Genomic DNA, 14,672 nt, shown 5'->3' on the forward strand with positions numbered 1-14,672 from the left:
GTATTCTTTCTAAAAAGACAATCAAAGCCAAAGCTCGGGTTCAGAATCAAATACTTACCTAAGGAGAAGAAAGCTTCTGGATCCTAATGAGGCTTTCCACGCTGTCCTCTGGTCCCCCGCACCTCCGTCCAGCTGATCGGGGCCATGCTCCTCTTGTAGCACAAGCACGGCCTTGGTGCAGCTGAGCAAGCGTGGCCACGCCTGTACAGCAGCAGGGCTTATTGTGCATGGACGTCCCTACTCTCGCAGGTGCAGTATGGCCGCACTTGTGCTTGAAGAGGAGCACGGCCCTGATCAGATTACCAACAAGCCCTTGACAGTATTCTTTGGAGGGTTTGTGCTCAGCAACGGTGGACCAGAGGACAGCAAGGGAAGCCTCATTAGGATCCAGAGGCTTCCCTCTTCTTAGGGCTCGTTTCCACTGTAGCGGTGCGGAATCGCCTGGATTCCACCGCTGAAGAAATCGCATGCGGCTGCGTTTCCCCATGCGGATTTACCCGCGATTTCGCATGCGATTTCGCATGGCAAGGAGCCAGGCGAATTTAACCATGTCACTGCCTGTGTAAAGTACCATTGCCTTTCATGCGAAATCACATGCGAAATCGCGGGGAAATCCGCATGACAAAGCCGCATGCGATTTCACTATTGAATGCATTAGCGGCGATTCGCCCGCATTCCTGCCGCACGCGAAATCTGCCGACCCTGTCGTGCAGATTTTTCCCCCACCGAAAAACGCTGCCGCCGCCGCACACGTGGAAACAGCCCCATACACTAACATTGAGTATGCGAATCCGCATGCAGTGCCCGCATGCGGATTCGCTATAGTGGAAACGAGCCCTTAGGTAAGTATGTGATTTTGTACCTGAAGGAGCATGAGACAGTTAGCAGCACACGCTATGCTGTACCATAATGTGTAGCATGCGCATAACTCGCGCTCCCCTAATTAAGCTTTAGCAGCGCAGCTTAATGAATCAGCCCCAGTATATTATTGCCATTATTCTTCCTCATTTGTTTAGTCGACTGACTTTTTGTGACCATATGTACTTCTGCACACCAGAGGTGCATGACAGTCACTGCTTCTTTCAGCTGTTGTATAAGCATGTTCATAGCATCACTTATGCTGTCTAGCCATCTTAGCCTCTGATGTCCTCTTCTTCTTTTTCCCTCATTTTATTTTTTTGGACATTATTACATGATACTAAATGTATTGATTATTGATTAAACATAGTTATTGATATTATAACATTATGATAAATGTATCCATTTTTTTTAGAGAGCAAAGGGTAACTGGATTAGTTGTCTTCATCCTAACTGGACTTTCTGTATTTCTTTCACCAGTACTGAAGGTATTTCTGAATATTAAATAGTACTTGAACAATGAACACGTAAAGGAACACTGTCATGAAACATTGTAAAATTGAAAATACAGCGCTCCCCATAATTATTCATACCCCTGGCAAATTTTGACTTACTTACTTTTATTCAACCAGCAAGTAATTTTTTGATGGGAAATGACATAGGAGTCTCCCAAAAGATAATAAGATGATATACAAGTGGCATTATTGTGGGAAAAAAACATTTCTCAGCTTTTATTTACATTTGAGCAAAAAGTGTCAAGTGCAAAATTATTCGTACCCTTCTCAATAATAGAAAATACTTTATTGGCTATTACAGCAATCAAACGCTTCCTACAATTGCATATCTCTACAGCTATTTTCGCCCTGTCATCTTTAGCAATGAGCTCCAAATCTTTCAGGTTGGAGGGTCTTCTTGCCATCGCCCTGATCTTTAGCTCCCTCCACACATTCTCAAATGGATTCAAGTCAGGACTCCAAAACGTTAATGTTGTTGTCTGCTAACTATTTCTTCACCACTTTTGCTGTGTGTTTTGGGTCATTGTTATGCTGAAATGTCCACAGGTGCTCTGAAGACTGCCTGATGTTGTCGTTGAGAATCCTCATGTATTGCTCTTTTTTCATGGTGCCGTTTACTGCGATTAGGTTCCCTGGTCCATTGGCTAAAAAACACCCCCAAAGCATTAGGTTCCCATTACTATGTTTGACTGTGGGGATGGTGTTCTTTGGGTTGAAGGCTTCTACTTTTTTACACCACGTAATAACTGGTAAAGAACATAGGTCCTTATTCAATTGCATACATATGAATTAGCCGCCGAGAGATTTGGGCGCAGGGTAAAGACGATAAACGGCTTACCCTTCTCCTGCACAAGTCCCGGCGGCGTTCATTACTATTCCCCCTCCGGGGCACCATGGATAGTGGGGGAATGATGTAATTCAGCTGCCAGCTATTGCTTTGTTTTTACAGTAATTTGTGCTCCATCTTTTGATGGTGCCCAAATTACTCACTGAGCGACCGCTATAGCCATAATTCCTATTACGGCCTTTAGTGGCACCGGCTGCGCCCAAATCTCCTCAATTCAGTTTACTGTGGGCACTAGCCACTTTACTTTTTCTCCTAAGTTTTCTCCTAGGTGATATTTTCACATCTTATCAAAAATAACTTTTAAAGATAAACCATGACAAGAATTGAACTTCATCCTAATCAGTAGCTTATACCCCCATTTACATGAAAAATCTATTACTTTTCACAAACAGACCATCAGGGGGCGCTGTATGGCTGATATTGTGGTGATATCCCTCCCACAGGAAACTGTGAGGACAAGGGTCCTGGCAGTTTCCTGTCTGTGAACCTTGTTGCATTGTGGGGGAATAGCTGTTTACAGCTGTTCCAACTGCCAAAAAAGCAAGCAGCAGCTACTTCCACTGACATCAACTGCCAGCAGTAAAAATGTCACCATGTGATAAATGTCAGAATGTAAATCAGAGAGAGGAAAGCTTTTACAGTGGGCAAACACTGACTAAATTATTTATACATAATTATTGTAAAAACGAAGCACTTTTTCATTACATTTTTTTCACTGGCGTTCCTATTTAACCTCCCTGGCGGTACGCAGTTTTAGAGGCTGCATCCACGGGAGGATTTTTTAAAATAAAAGTTGCGCTATATGTGTAAGCTAGCACTTTCCTAGCTAATTATGTCCGCCACCGCTCTGATCCCCCCGATCGTCGCCGGTAATATTTACCCGTCCGCGATCCCGCGAGAGCCGCAACTTCACAATGCAGCTTCAGTCGTCGCTATGGCGACGATCGGACATGACATCATGCGCATTCCCGATGCTCCCCATAGCAAAGCCTGGAGCTGATTGGGAGGCTGAGCCATTGCGGGATCCCTGGGGGGTATGTATTACGGCGGTGATCGGGGGCGATCGGTGAGGACTGGAGGCACTTGGGGGACATAATTAGCTAGCAAAGGGCTAGCTGAAGGATATAGAGAAATTTTTATTTTAAAAAATCCTCCCGGGGCCATGTGATCCCCTGCGGCGGCTAGCCCGACACTTGCAAAGTGCTGAAAAGTTATTTTAAACAAAAGTTGAAAAATGATCTATTAGGAGACAAGTTTGGAGAAAAGTTAATTCAATTAGAGCCATAAGCCTCAATTCACCACATTCGCTAATGTATAAAACAGCTGATTTTACCGTTCACCTTGCCAAATGCCAATTCACTAAACCTATTACTTCTCTCAAAAGTAAAATTACCGACTAGTGAGGTAAATTACCAATTTGTGCAGAAAATTACTCAAGTAATTGCAATTCACGAAGATTAAATCATTCAGTTAATTTAAGTAAAAGTGTTTGGTATTTACCTCCCGATCTGACCAGCTGGTAACTCCAAATCTCTATGCAGTAAAAGTTGACAGATGTAGCAGACAGCCAATAGGAAGAGCCAGACAGCCAATAGGGAGAGCCACACAGCTTCTCACCCCATTTGATCTGATACTCTGGAGGGTGTGACTTCAGTGCAGGAGAGGGAGACATTTAAAAAAGGCTTTTCTGTATCCCTTTAGATGTGCATATCTGTATACCTCTGCAGCTCCCTCTAGTTAGCATATGTGTAAGTTAAAAGGTTTGTGGAGAATGGAGAAAGAGTGGGGCGTTGCAACAACATCCTAAGCAGGAAACAAACATTTTTTAGTGCATTTCCACAGAAACAAAATATATATTTAACAGGTGCGTAACAACAGACCCTGCAAGGGATGCAGCCGCAGGGGTGCCCAGAAGCCACAGAGGGCCCCGTCTTGAGAGACTGACAACTAAGGGCATGGAGACTAAAAGCTTTCTGCTCTCTGCACAATTGTTCTAATAACTGCATCTGCTAAGCCACTGATAATGAATCATGCAATGTTTTGTATACAAAGATTTGTAGACAGTCCCTATTCAGTGTGCGGGGGGAGGGAGCCCCATCCAAAGTATTTTGTTACAAGAGGTCAGCGCTCACAGCAGGTATTAAACTGATCAACCAGTTCGCCTCCTCTTCACACTTAGATATATATAAAACAAGAGATGGCGCTCTGGCAATTAAAACACATCCATATAAACACCATAGATCAAAAGTCCATGTACAATACACCTAAAATTCTAAAATGTCCATAAACATCTGAAACTTTGAGGTTATCTTCATCTAATATAAGGTCATGGTCTGCTGCATATCCTGCCAATATTGCATGTGAGTGGACCACCACCAACACCCTTTGTGTGCCACTCACCGCTGTATTAGACCAATCAATGGTCTATATGCGCCTTGGGACCGTTCCCGGGTCGTCCCCCACCTCTCGATCACAATGCTCTCTTAAATCCAGATATGCCTTCTTAAGCAACAGTGTCACCTCAATGAAAGATACTCCACATAGCGTAATACTGCTAAAAACGTTTTGATTATAAAAAGCAATTGCACTTACAATCTCCAAATGGTCATAAAAGCATAGAGTGATTTTGGCACGGGCTCTCCCCCGCATTGGTGGCCAGGCTGGCAGGCTTTAGACCCTGTTGCTCCTCTGCTGCGCACACGGTGGACGCTGGGACACCTATTCGCCCGTCCTCACCACTTCAAGCCGTACCAGGTCCGCTTCCGCACCAGACTCCACCGAGTCTGGCCATCAATGCGGGGGAGAGCCAGTGCCAAAATCACTGTATGCTTTTATGACCATTGTGAGAGCATTGTGATCGAGAGGTGGGGGACGACCCGGGAACGGTCCCAAGGCGCATATAGACCATTGGTTGGTCTAATACAGCGGTGAGTGGCACACAAAGGGTGTTGGTGGTGGTCCACTCACATGCAATCTTGGCAGCATATGCAGCAGACCATGACCTTATATTAGATGAAGATAACCTCAAAGTTTCAGATGTTTATGGACATTTTAGAATTTTAGGTGTATTGTACATGGACTTTTGATCTATGGTGTTTATATGGATGTGTTTTACTTGCCAGAGCGCCATCTCTTGTTTTACCCATCCAAAGTATTGCAGGGGGGCCCAGTGATTTCTAGTCACGCCCCTGATATTTAACTACTTTTTCTTCTTTTATAGTATATTCCAATGCCTGTATTATATGGAATATTTCTTCAAATGGGCGTGGCAGCTTTGAAAAGCATTCAGGTACTTTGTTTATCATTTTATCCAAATAATTGTTTTTTATCATTTTATCCACTCAATTGGTATTTAATCCTCATTGAAGCTAATATCTTCCCAGGGATAGAGCTGTCTTTTTTTATAGCAATAAATATAATGTATGAGGATTATTGTCACATTATATTACTATATGGAAAGGTTTTGGTGAACGCTAGTTGAACATATCAGGTTAAGTTAGTGTGTATTGAAAACTCTTTTAAGGGTTGAGAATAGGGTCTGTGACCGATTGAGCTTCATCCCAATTAGTAGCCGATACCCCTTTACCATGAGAAATCTTTACCTTTCCTCGAATACACACCATACAATCTTTAGAGAGATTGAAGAAAAATATCCGGCATTCCGGATCGATAAAAATCGAAGAAAACGGGAAATCTGATCGGATTTTTCAGTCGAATGAAAAAAAAAGCTTTCGATTTCTTCAGGATATCCGATCGTTTTTATCGAATTACTGTAAAATCGTAACATTTTATTGTATCATGTGTGGCTACCTTAAGGCATTTGGCACCAAAAGACTAAAGGTGGCCATACATCAGACGACCTTGGCAGCCGAACGACCAACCAATTTGATTATTATGATCGAATTGGTTGAAAATCAGTGCTGCCAAGTGCAGGCCAAACCGACGATGCAACCAATTTTGGGCCGATATTGGTTGCGGTAGCCGGTCACGCCTGGTGCAAGATGTCGGGCCAAAGTTGGTTGATCAGGAGTGCGGCGGTATGGCGGCTGATTTTCAACAAAACGACCCCCTGTGTGCATTTATACATGACCTGTCCTGTGCCAGCCTCCACACGGTGTCTGTAACCTCCGGGCAGCTCTCCGCACATGCACTGGCGCACATTTATACATTAGGGGGGGGGGCGGCGGCGGCAGGACAGACGCTGCGGGCTCAACCGATTCCCTGAAGATTTCATGCTGAAATCGGACGGGAATCGGCCTGCAGTATATAGGCAGCTTTGATGAAGAGATAATTTTATCTCTAGTCAGATTCAATTGAATTTTGTCTCTTTGTTGAATCTGCCCATAATCTTCTGATGTATGGACATTTTAAGGCTCACCACACACCATGAAATCTTGGTTGTACAGATTTAACAAATCTATGTAGTATAAGGGCCAGCAGATTGAAAATACTTTGAAAGTATTGTTTTTTTAACGGGCATCGGAAGTGAGAATGATATGGAGGCTGCCATATTTATTTCCTTATAAGCAATACCAGTTGCCTGGCTATCCTGCTGATCCTCTGCCTAATACTTTTAGCCATAGCCCTGGAACAAGCATGCAGCAAATCGGGTGTTTCTGAGATTATTGTCAGATCTGACAGGATAAGCTGCATGCATGTTTCTGGTGTTATTCAGACACTACTGCAGCCAAATAGATCAGCTGCCAGGCAACTGGTATTGTTTAATAGGAGATAAATATGGCAGCCTCCATATTCTTATCAACCCAGTTGTCCTTTAAAGGAAAGATGCAAGCTACTTACCCGGGGCTTCCTCCAGCCCCTGACAGCGGTCCTGTGCCCTCGCCGCAGCTCCCCTCACCGCCGATGGCCCGGGGTCCCCTCCGGACCTTGCCAGGTCTGCATCTACTGCGCCTGTGCGAGAGCCGCTCGCAGCTGCATTGACGTAATCCGGAGTGTTCTGTGAAGTGCTGCCGGCATCTATAGGCAGGCATGGGCTTAAATTCGGATTCGGGTGATCCGGATAGTTACTATCCGGATTTCACCCAGTAATGCTGTGCGGGCTGGGCAGGGGGGGTGTCAACCTTACCCGTCTGACGTCTTCTTCGCTCGTCCCTCGGCGCCTCCCACGATGCGTTCCAATGCGCCGTCACGTGATTACAAACACTTCCTCCTTCCGGGTTGAAGGAGGAAGTGTTTGTAATCACGTGACGGTGCAATGGAACGCATCGTGGGAGGCGCCGAGGGACGAGCGAAGAAGACGTCAGACGGGTAAGCTTGAACCCCCTGCCCAGCCCACACAGCATTACTGGGTGAAATCCGGATAGTAACTATCCGGATCACCCGAATCCGAATTTAAGCCCATTTAAGCCCATGCCTGTCTGCAGATGCAGGTCGGCATCTGCACTGGAGGGGACCCCGGGCCACTGGCGGGGAGTGGAGCTGTGGCGAGGGCACAGGACGGCAGCCAGGGGATGGAGGAAGCCCCAGGTAAGTAGATCTTTTTTTTTTTTAAGTAGCTCAGACCTTCCCTTTAAGGAGGACAAGTCATACTTTTGAATACAGAAATGCAGTTATTTGTGATGTTTTTGTGTAGTAAAATGTAATATACCCATCTTCATAGTTAGGTAATGGTGTCTACACTTAGCCCCTCTCTCCCTAGCACATTTAAAGCACTTTTCCAATGCTTCTTTAGAGCTCGTTCACATCTAGGGCATCTTTGCCCTTTTTTCAAGCGCAGGCGATTTTCAAAATCTCCCTAAAAACGCTTGTGCAATGATTCTTTATGAGAGAGTTCACATCTGAGCGGTTCGTTTCCGATCCGCTCAGAGAAGCGCTGCATGGGCCATTTTTGAGGCGATTCCACCTCAATGGAAGGTATAGGAAAAATGCAAAACGCTCACAAAATCGATTTGTGCAGCGATTGCGTGAGCGTTTTTAAGAATAAATACTTTGTATTTATTCTTTTCCCGGTCAAAGAGTTCACTTCCTGACTTGCATCAGGGAGTGAATGAAAAAAACGATCTGCAAAAACGCTTAGAAAATCGCTTACGCACCATCCACCCAAGCGCCGGGAATATCGAAAAAAATTGCGTCAAAAAATGTCCAACGCGAACGCTAACGCGATCGAAATGCAATATGAACAAGGCCTAACACTAGTATGCATGCTACTAAGGAATGCAGGCTAAAACTAAAGTCAGTTCAATGCTAATTAGATCTAATGCCATTGTTTCCATGTCAGTTAATATGCTACTATCACATATACTTTCTAAACATCTGTTATTTTTATCTCACAGTTTATGGAGCGGTTGAAATTACTTTTCGTCCCACCAAAGCATCAACCTGACCTCATTTATCTTCGCCATGTTCCTCTTCTGAAAGTTCATCTGTTCACCCTGATTCAGATAACTTGTTTGGTCATTTTATGGATACTGAAGTCAACAGAAGCAGCAATTATTTTCCCTTTGATGGTAAATAATAATAACCTACACCTAATTCACTTTCTGTAGTGTCGACAGAACTTAAACTAAACCCGAGGCGAAAAGAAAAAAAAAACAGATACCGTATTTTTTCGGAATATAATACACACTTTTCTCCCCTCCCCCCAAAACTGTGTCTTATATGTAATGATCCGCTCAGCTGGCTGCACAGGCAGACAGCTGTTTGACCATTCCTTAAGTCTGTGGGATGCAGGTCTCTGGATAATAGACCTGTCTTTGCTTGCAAGCTTCAGACCTGCTCTGCTGCTGAGGAATTTGCATATACTAATTATGCAAATTGCCTAGTCGCCTCCCTTGAAGGCTTGCAGCATAAATACCATGTGATCCCACAATCCTTTGCTGGTCATCATGGTTTGTTACTGCTAAAACACTCCTGGAGCGTCAGCCTTGCTATTGTTTGCTAAAGATTATCTTAGAGTATTCCTGGGGACTGCATTAGGCATCCCTCTAGTATAGTCAGGTTGTAGTTATTTGTATTGCCTGTTCTGTCTTCTGTTGTCCTTACGATTGCACTGTCGCCAGCAGTTGGCGATGGTGAATCGTTTGGTCCAGAACCTGGATCGCACTTGCCCTAGCGTTAGCGGCAGTGGATCTCTCTAGTCTATGTCTTGGAGTTTTACCGTAGCAGCGGTTGCTACGGGTTACTCCTTCTGTCTGTTTTGTCGTGTGGATCGCACTCGCTCTGGCGGAAAGAGCAGTGGATCCTGCTAAGCTCTGTTTCTGTACTTGGATCACACTTGTTCTGATGGAAAAGAGCAGTGGATCCTGCTAGCTCTGTTTCTCTGCTTGGATCACACTCGCTGTGGCGGAAAGAGCAGTGGATCCTTCCTGTCCTATCCCTGAACCCGGATCGCACTCGCTCTGGCGGAAGAGCGGTGGATCTTATCTGACCTATTCCTGTTTTCCGTTCATCTGTCTGTCTGGAGAAAATGATTGCGGCTGTCTACGGTAAGGCAGCCGTTTAGCAAGCATTCCTGTTATTTGTCCATTTGTGTTCATTCGTTAGTCAGGGTGGCGTGCTTGTCTCTGTTGCGCTTAACGTGCAGAGACCGCGCCGTAAACGCGTTCGCTGTTGCGAATGAGTGCGGTGTTCGCGTTTAGCTAGCGTTTGTTATTTTCCTTATCTTCTCATTGTTGTTTGCTGTGCCTTTGCTACTCTCGTGCTCTGTCCTGCTCAGTCTTGTGTCACTTCTGGCAATCGCCTCTCTCGCGATTATGTTCCTACTTTGTTTCTACGGTTGTGTGTTCATCGTCGCTGGATGGCGACTAGATTGGTGAACACACATACACCCTGTCTCTGTGCTCTCTCTTTAAGGGCTATCTTGCGCTGCATTGCTTCCCCTCATACAATTCCTATCTGGCATCTGTGGCTGTGCAGAGGATCTGTTCCTCTGCACTCCACAGCTCCATCTGCCGGCAGGAATTCCTCTCTACAGGTGCATAGCACCATTGTTGGGTTCTCTCAGATTATACGCTTGTGGAGGATTTCCGCAGTATCAGCGCGCATCCTGTGCGCTGACCACGGAAAGAATTACACAATCGTTACATTATACTTACCGGATCCTGCCGCCAAACTTTTCTCTCCCTCGCTTGGTCCTGCAGCTCCACGCGTGATCCTATTCTCCTCCGGAAGTTTCCTGTACACCGTGGCCCCCTGCTGCTATACATCTTCGAGCCTCTGTTCAACCTGGCCTACTAACTGATTCTTGGTTCCATGCATGACCCCAGAAGCACACGTGTGCTGTACAACATACTTGACCCCAGTGCATGTATGCAGCTGGGGTCACACCGGGAACCATTAATCAGGAAGAAGAGACAGCCAGGAAGAATGTTGGACCAAATATGTATAGCGCCAGGTGGCCACGGTGTACAGGAAACTACCAGAGGAGAGAAGGACCACATTTGCAGCTACAGGACCAGAGAGAAAGGGAGAGAAGCATGGCAGCAGGATCAGGGGAGTTTAGTTTAGTGTAGTTTAGAGTAGTGTAGTGTAGTGCAGCTTAGCTGGTGGACAACAGGGCTTAGTTTAGAGTAGTGTAAATACACATTTATATTCTGTCTATACACATTTGAAAAACATGGATATTATTTTGAATGCTTTTGTAAACATATTTTACTTTATATAATAAACATAAAACAAAAAAAGAGTTTTACTCACCTGGGGCTTCCACCAGCCCCCTGCAGCCATCCTGTGCCCACGCAGTCTTGCTCAGATCCTCCTGGCCCCGCCGGCAGCTACTTCCGTTTTCGTCGACAGGAACTGACAGGCCTGGGAAAGCGAGTGATTCTTCGCGTTCCTGGCTGCAATAGCAGTATAGAGGGCGCTACTGCGGCCAGGAATGCGAAGAATCACTCGCGTTCCCAGGCCTGTCGGTGCCTGTCGCCGAAAACGGAAGTAGCTGCCGGCGGGGCCAGGAGGATCTGAGCGAGACTGGGTGGGCACCGGACAGCTGCATGGGGCTGGTGGAAGCCCCAGGTGAGTAAAACTCATTTGTTTTAATAGCCTTAAGTGTCCCTTTAAGCATAAAGAAACAGAGAGTTTGCATTCCAATAATAATACTTAATCAGGAGTTAACTACCGTATTTTTTGTACTATAAGACGCTCCTGACCATAAGACACACCTAGATTTAGAGGACAAAACCAGGGGGTACAAAATGTATATACTAAACCTGGTGCATCCATGGTGATGGGGCATCTTGTGCCCCCTTAAACCTCTTGTGCCTCCCTGAGTCCTCCTCTGTCCTCCTGTGTCCCCCTCTGTCCTCTTTGTGTTCTCCTCTATGCCCCTTTGTATCCCCCCATGTCCTCCTTTGCATGGGCACAGTACAAGGAGTCTGTGACATTGTGGCGGGTTGGAGGTTCGTATTGGCAGCGTTCACAAGTCAGGAACTTCCTGCATTTGGACTATAAGACAGTGACTTTTCCCCCCACTTTTGGGAGAGAAAAAACTGAGTCTTATCGTCCAAAAAATACAGTATTTAACTTAATTTTATTCATATTAATTTACAATTGAAGACAAAACACATTAAAAAGCGTTAAGTGGCAACTATTTTTGTAGAAAGAAGAAACGAGGTGGCACACCTAAACTTCTTAGCTTGCAGCCAGTGGAGTGCCACCTTCTCTGCTTGTTCTTTTGGAATTAAGGATCTGGTGGCTCCTGGGGGAGGGAACTGGGTGATCGGTGACAGATTCTCTGATATGGCCACACCTTTGGACTCCTTTTCCAATTTTCCCATTACTGTACTGGAAGATGTGTGGTGGGACTGTCCTAAAGCCAAGAGGCTATGAATTAAGGTCATCAGTGGATTTATACAGTTCTGAGGTTCTTTGTTTGGAATAATCAAGAGGAAGCAATATCAGGGGAAAAAATGGAAGGGGTAACTAGGTCCTAAGAATAATAAAAAAAAAATTCACAACAGTAAACCATACCATAGCTGCATTTTGGAGGCAGTCCTTTTTAGTATTAAAACATGTCAAAAGTAGGTTAAGACAATTTCCTAATTTATGAAAATCTTAAGGCCCGTACCACTATGCGATTTTTCTGACGACCGGAATGATGGGCACCATATAGAAATTAAGTAACGTCCAATTGGACCCATAATGACAACACAAGATGAAAATGTCTCTCGAAAAGTTGCATACCCACCTAAGAGGACGGAGGGCTTTGGATCCAGTAGAACCTTCCCGTTCCTCCCTGCACCCCCTCGTTCCACCGATGGGCCCCCGTTCCACCCTCCAACTTTAATGTTAAGGAGGCCTCCGGATCTCCTTAGAAGGCCAAAGAAGTACTGAGGTCTTTGAGTCCTTCCAAAGACGAGTGGCTCAGTACTGCCAACATGGGAGCAGGCCTGTGGAATGAGGGGATGCAGAGAGGAAAGGCTCCGAAGGATCTTCTCTCCTCTTAGGTGAGTATATAACTTTTTTGTTTTAGCGGGTTATAGTTGTCCTTTAAGACACTACTATTTTGCTCACCCAGCCGCTAAAGGCCAAGAGAATGGGTGAGCGATGGCAACTCAAACTCATCTATAAGCCTTCTTTGATGAATGAGATATGTAATTTCATGAAACTATTGAGACCATAGGCTTTACAATGTACGAGATTATAACTTGAGTACAGTATGTCAGTTCAACTTGATTATATTGCTATTCACAAATATGCTTTAAAGGACTGTAAGGAGAGCGATATGGAGGCTGCCATGTTTATTTCCTGTTAAACAATACCAGTTGCCTGGCTGCCCTGCTGATCTATTTGGCTGCAGTAGTGTCTGAATCACACCAGAAACAAGCATGCAGCTAATCTTGTCATATCTGACAATAATGTCAGAAACACCTCATCTGCTGCATGCTTGTTCAGGGTCTATGGCGAAAAATATCAGAGGTAGAGGATCATCAGGACAGCCAGGCAACTGGTATTATTTAAAAGGACATAAATATGTCAGCTTCCATATCCCTCTCAGCACAGTTGTCCTATAAGTGTTATACTAGCTCTTTGCTGTTTTTCTTGAAACACTAATACAAATCTATTATAACAAAAATATGTCCCTAAATTCCCATCTGTGTTTCAGCTGCTGGCCCTGGCAGGTATTCGGAAGGCTATGGAGTGTATCTTTTCTTTACATGATCTCAGCTGGTTGGATGATATCTTACCAAAAACAGCTAAAACTGAAGAGAGTAACGTGGCAGAAGATGCAGATTCCACAGACAGTGAAGACGTAAGACAAATTTTTATTTGTTATCCAACAGATTTTTATTTTTTGCATTATGCTGGGAATTCATGATAAGTTTTTTCAGCAGATTTAATGGACGATTTTCTGATTGTTTTTTCCAATCGATTTCAATTCACTTCTGTTAATTGATCAGAAAAATGATCGAAATCAGATCGGACGTATTGGAAATGATCTATCGAGCCATCCATCTGCCAAAAAAACTTATGGGCCCATATGCAATGAACTTTTTCTCCTAACTTTTCTCCTAGGTGATAGTTTCACACCTTGTCAATTAAATGCCCTTTAACCTCCTTAGCGGTATGGACGACTTAATACGTCCATTACCGCCGGAGGTCGCCGCTCAGGCCCCGCTGGGCCGATTTGAATAATTTTTTTTTTAAACACGCAGCAAGCACTTTGCTTGCTGCGTGTCTCACCTGATCGCCACCGCCCGCCGCCGATCCGCCGCCGCCGCGATGCAGGGCCCCCCCAGGCCAGACCCCGTGCGCTGCCTGGCCAATCAGTGCCAGGCAGCGTTGAGAGGTGGATCGGGTCTCCCTGTGACGTCATGACGTCGCCGACGTCGATGACGTCACGACGTGCGTCGCCATGGCAATGGGGGAAGCCCTAAAGGAAATCCCGTTTCAGAACGGGATTTCCTTATGGCTTACAGCGCCAGCGGCGATCGGAGGGGTGGGAGGGATGCGGAAGGGAGGGGGGCATCATGTAGCTAGCGCTAGGCTAGCTACATGATTGAAAAAAAAAAATTTAAAAAATAGCGCTGCGCTGCCCCCTGGCGATCTTTAATAGAACGCCAGGGAGGTTAAACCACCTGCAAGCAAACAAATACTCAAATAATTTCTGTAGTACCTTTTCACCTAGTTTTTGATGCTTTTCCAATTGCAAAGTGCTGAATTTTTTTTTTAAACAGAAGATGAAAAATTATCTCGTAGGAGAAAACTCAGGAGAAAATAGTGAATTGCATATGGGCCCTGGTGTATTCCCAGCATTAGAGTTGCTTTCTGAATTCTATTCCAGTCAGCACATTTCAGAATAAAGTCTGGTGCCGTATGCAATTCATGTTTTCACCTGAGTTATCTCCTAGGAGATACATTTTCATCTTCTCTTTAAAATAACTTTTCAGCATTTTACAATTGAAAAAATACCCAAACGTTGGTAAAAATTTTCTTGCTTGCTGGTGGTTTAAAAAGCATTTTAATAGCCTCAATTCACTAAGATCATGCTGGAG

General features: G+C 44.9%; 1 protein-coding gene across 1 annotated transcript in view; it reads left to right on the forward strand.

Moving 5' to 3' along the window:
• LOC137562417 (electrogenic sodium bicarbonate cotransporter 1-like) overlaps positions 1-14,672 on the forward strand; it is a 74,882-nt gene that overhangs the window by 55,589 nt on the left and 4,621 nt on the right. The window contains exons 18-21 of the mRNA XM_068273760.1: positions 1,274-1,346; positions 5,441-5,509; positions 8,514-8,687; positions 13,283-13,429. Coding sequence (XP_068129861.1) covers positions 1,274-1,346; positions 5,441-5,509; positions 8,514-8,687; positions 13,283-13,429 — 463 coding nt within the window. The remainder of the gene's footprint in view (positions 1-1,273; positions 1,347-5,440; positions 5,510-8,513; positions 8,688-13,282; positions 13,430-14,672) is intronic.

The sequence above is a fragment of the Hyperolius riggenbachi genome, chromosome 3 (genome assembly GCF_040937935.1).
Source record: "Hyperolius riggenbachi isolate aHypRig1 chromosome 3, aHypRig1.pri, whole genome shotgun sequence".
NCBI classification, from domain to species: domain Eukaryota; kingdom Metazoa; phylum Chordata; class Amphibia; order Anura; family Hyperoliidae; genus Hyperolius; species Hyperolius riggenbachi.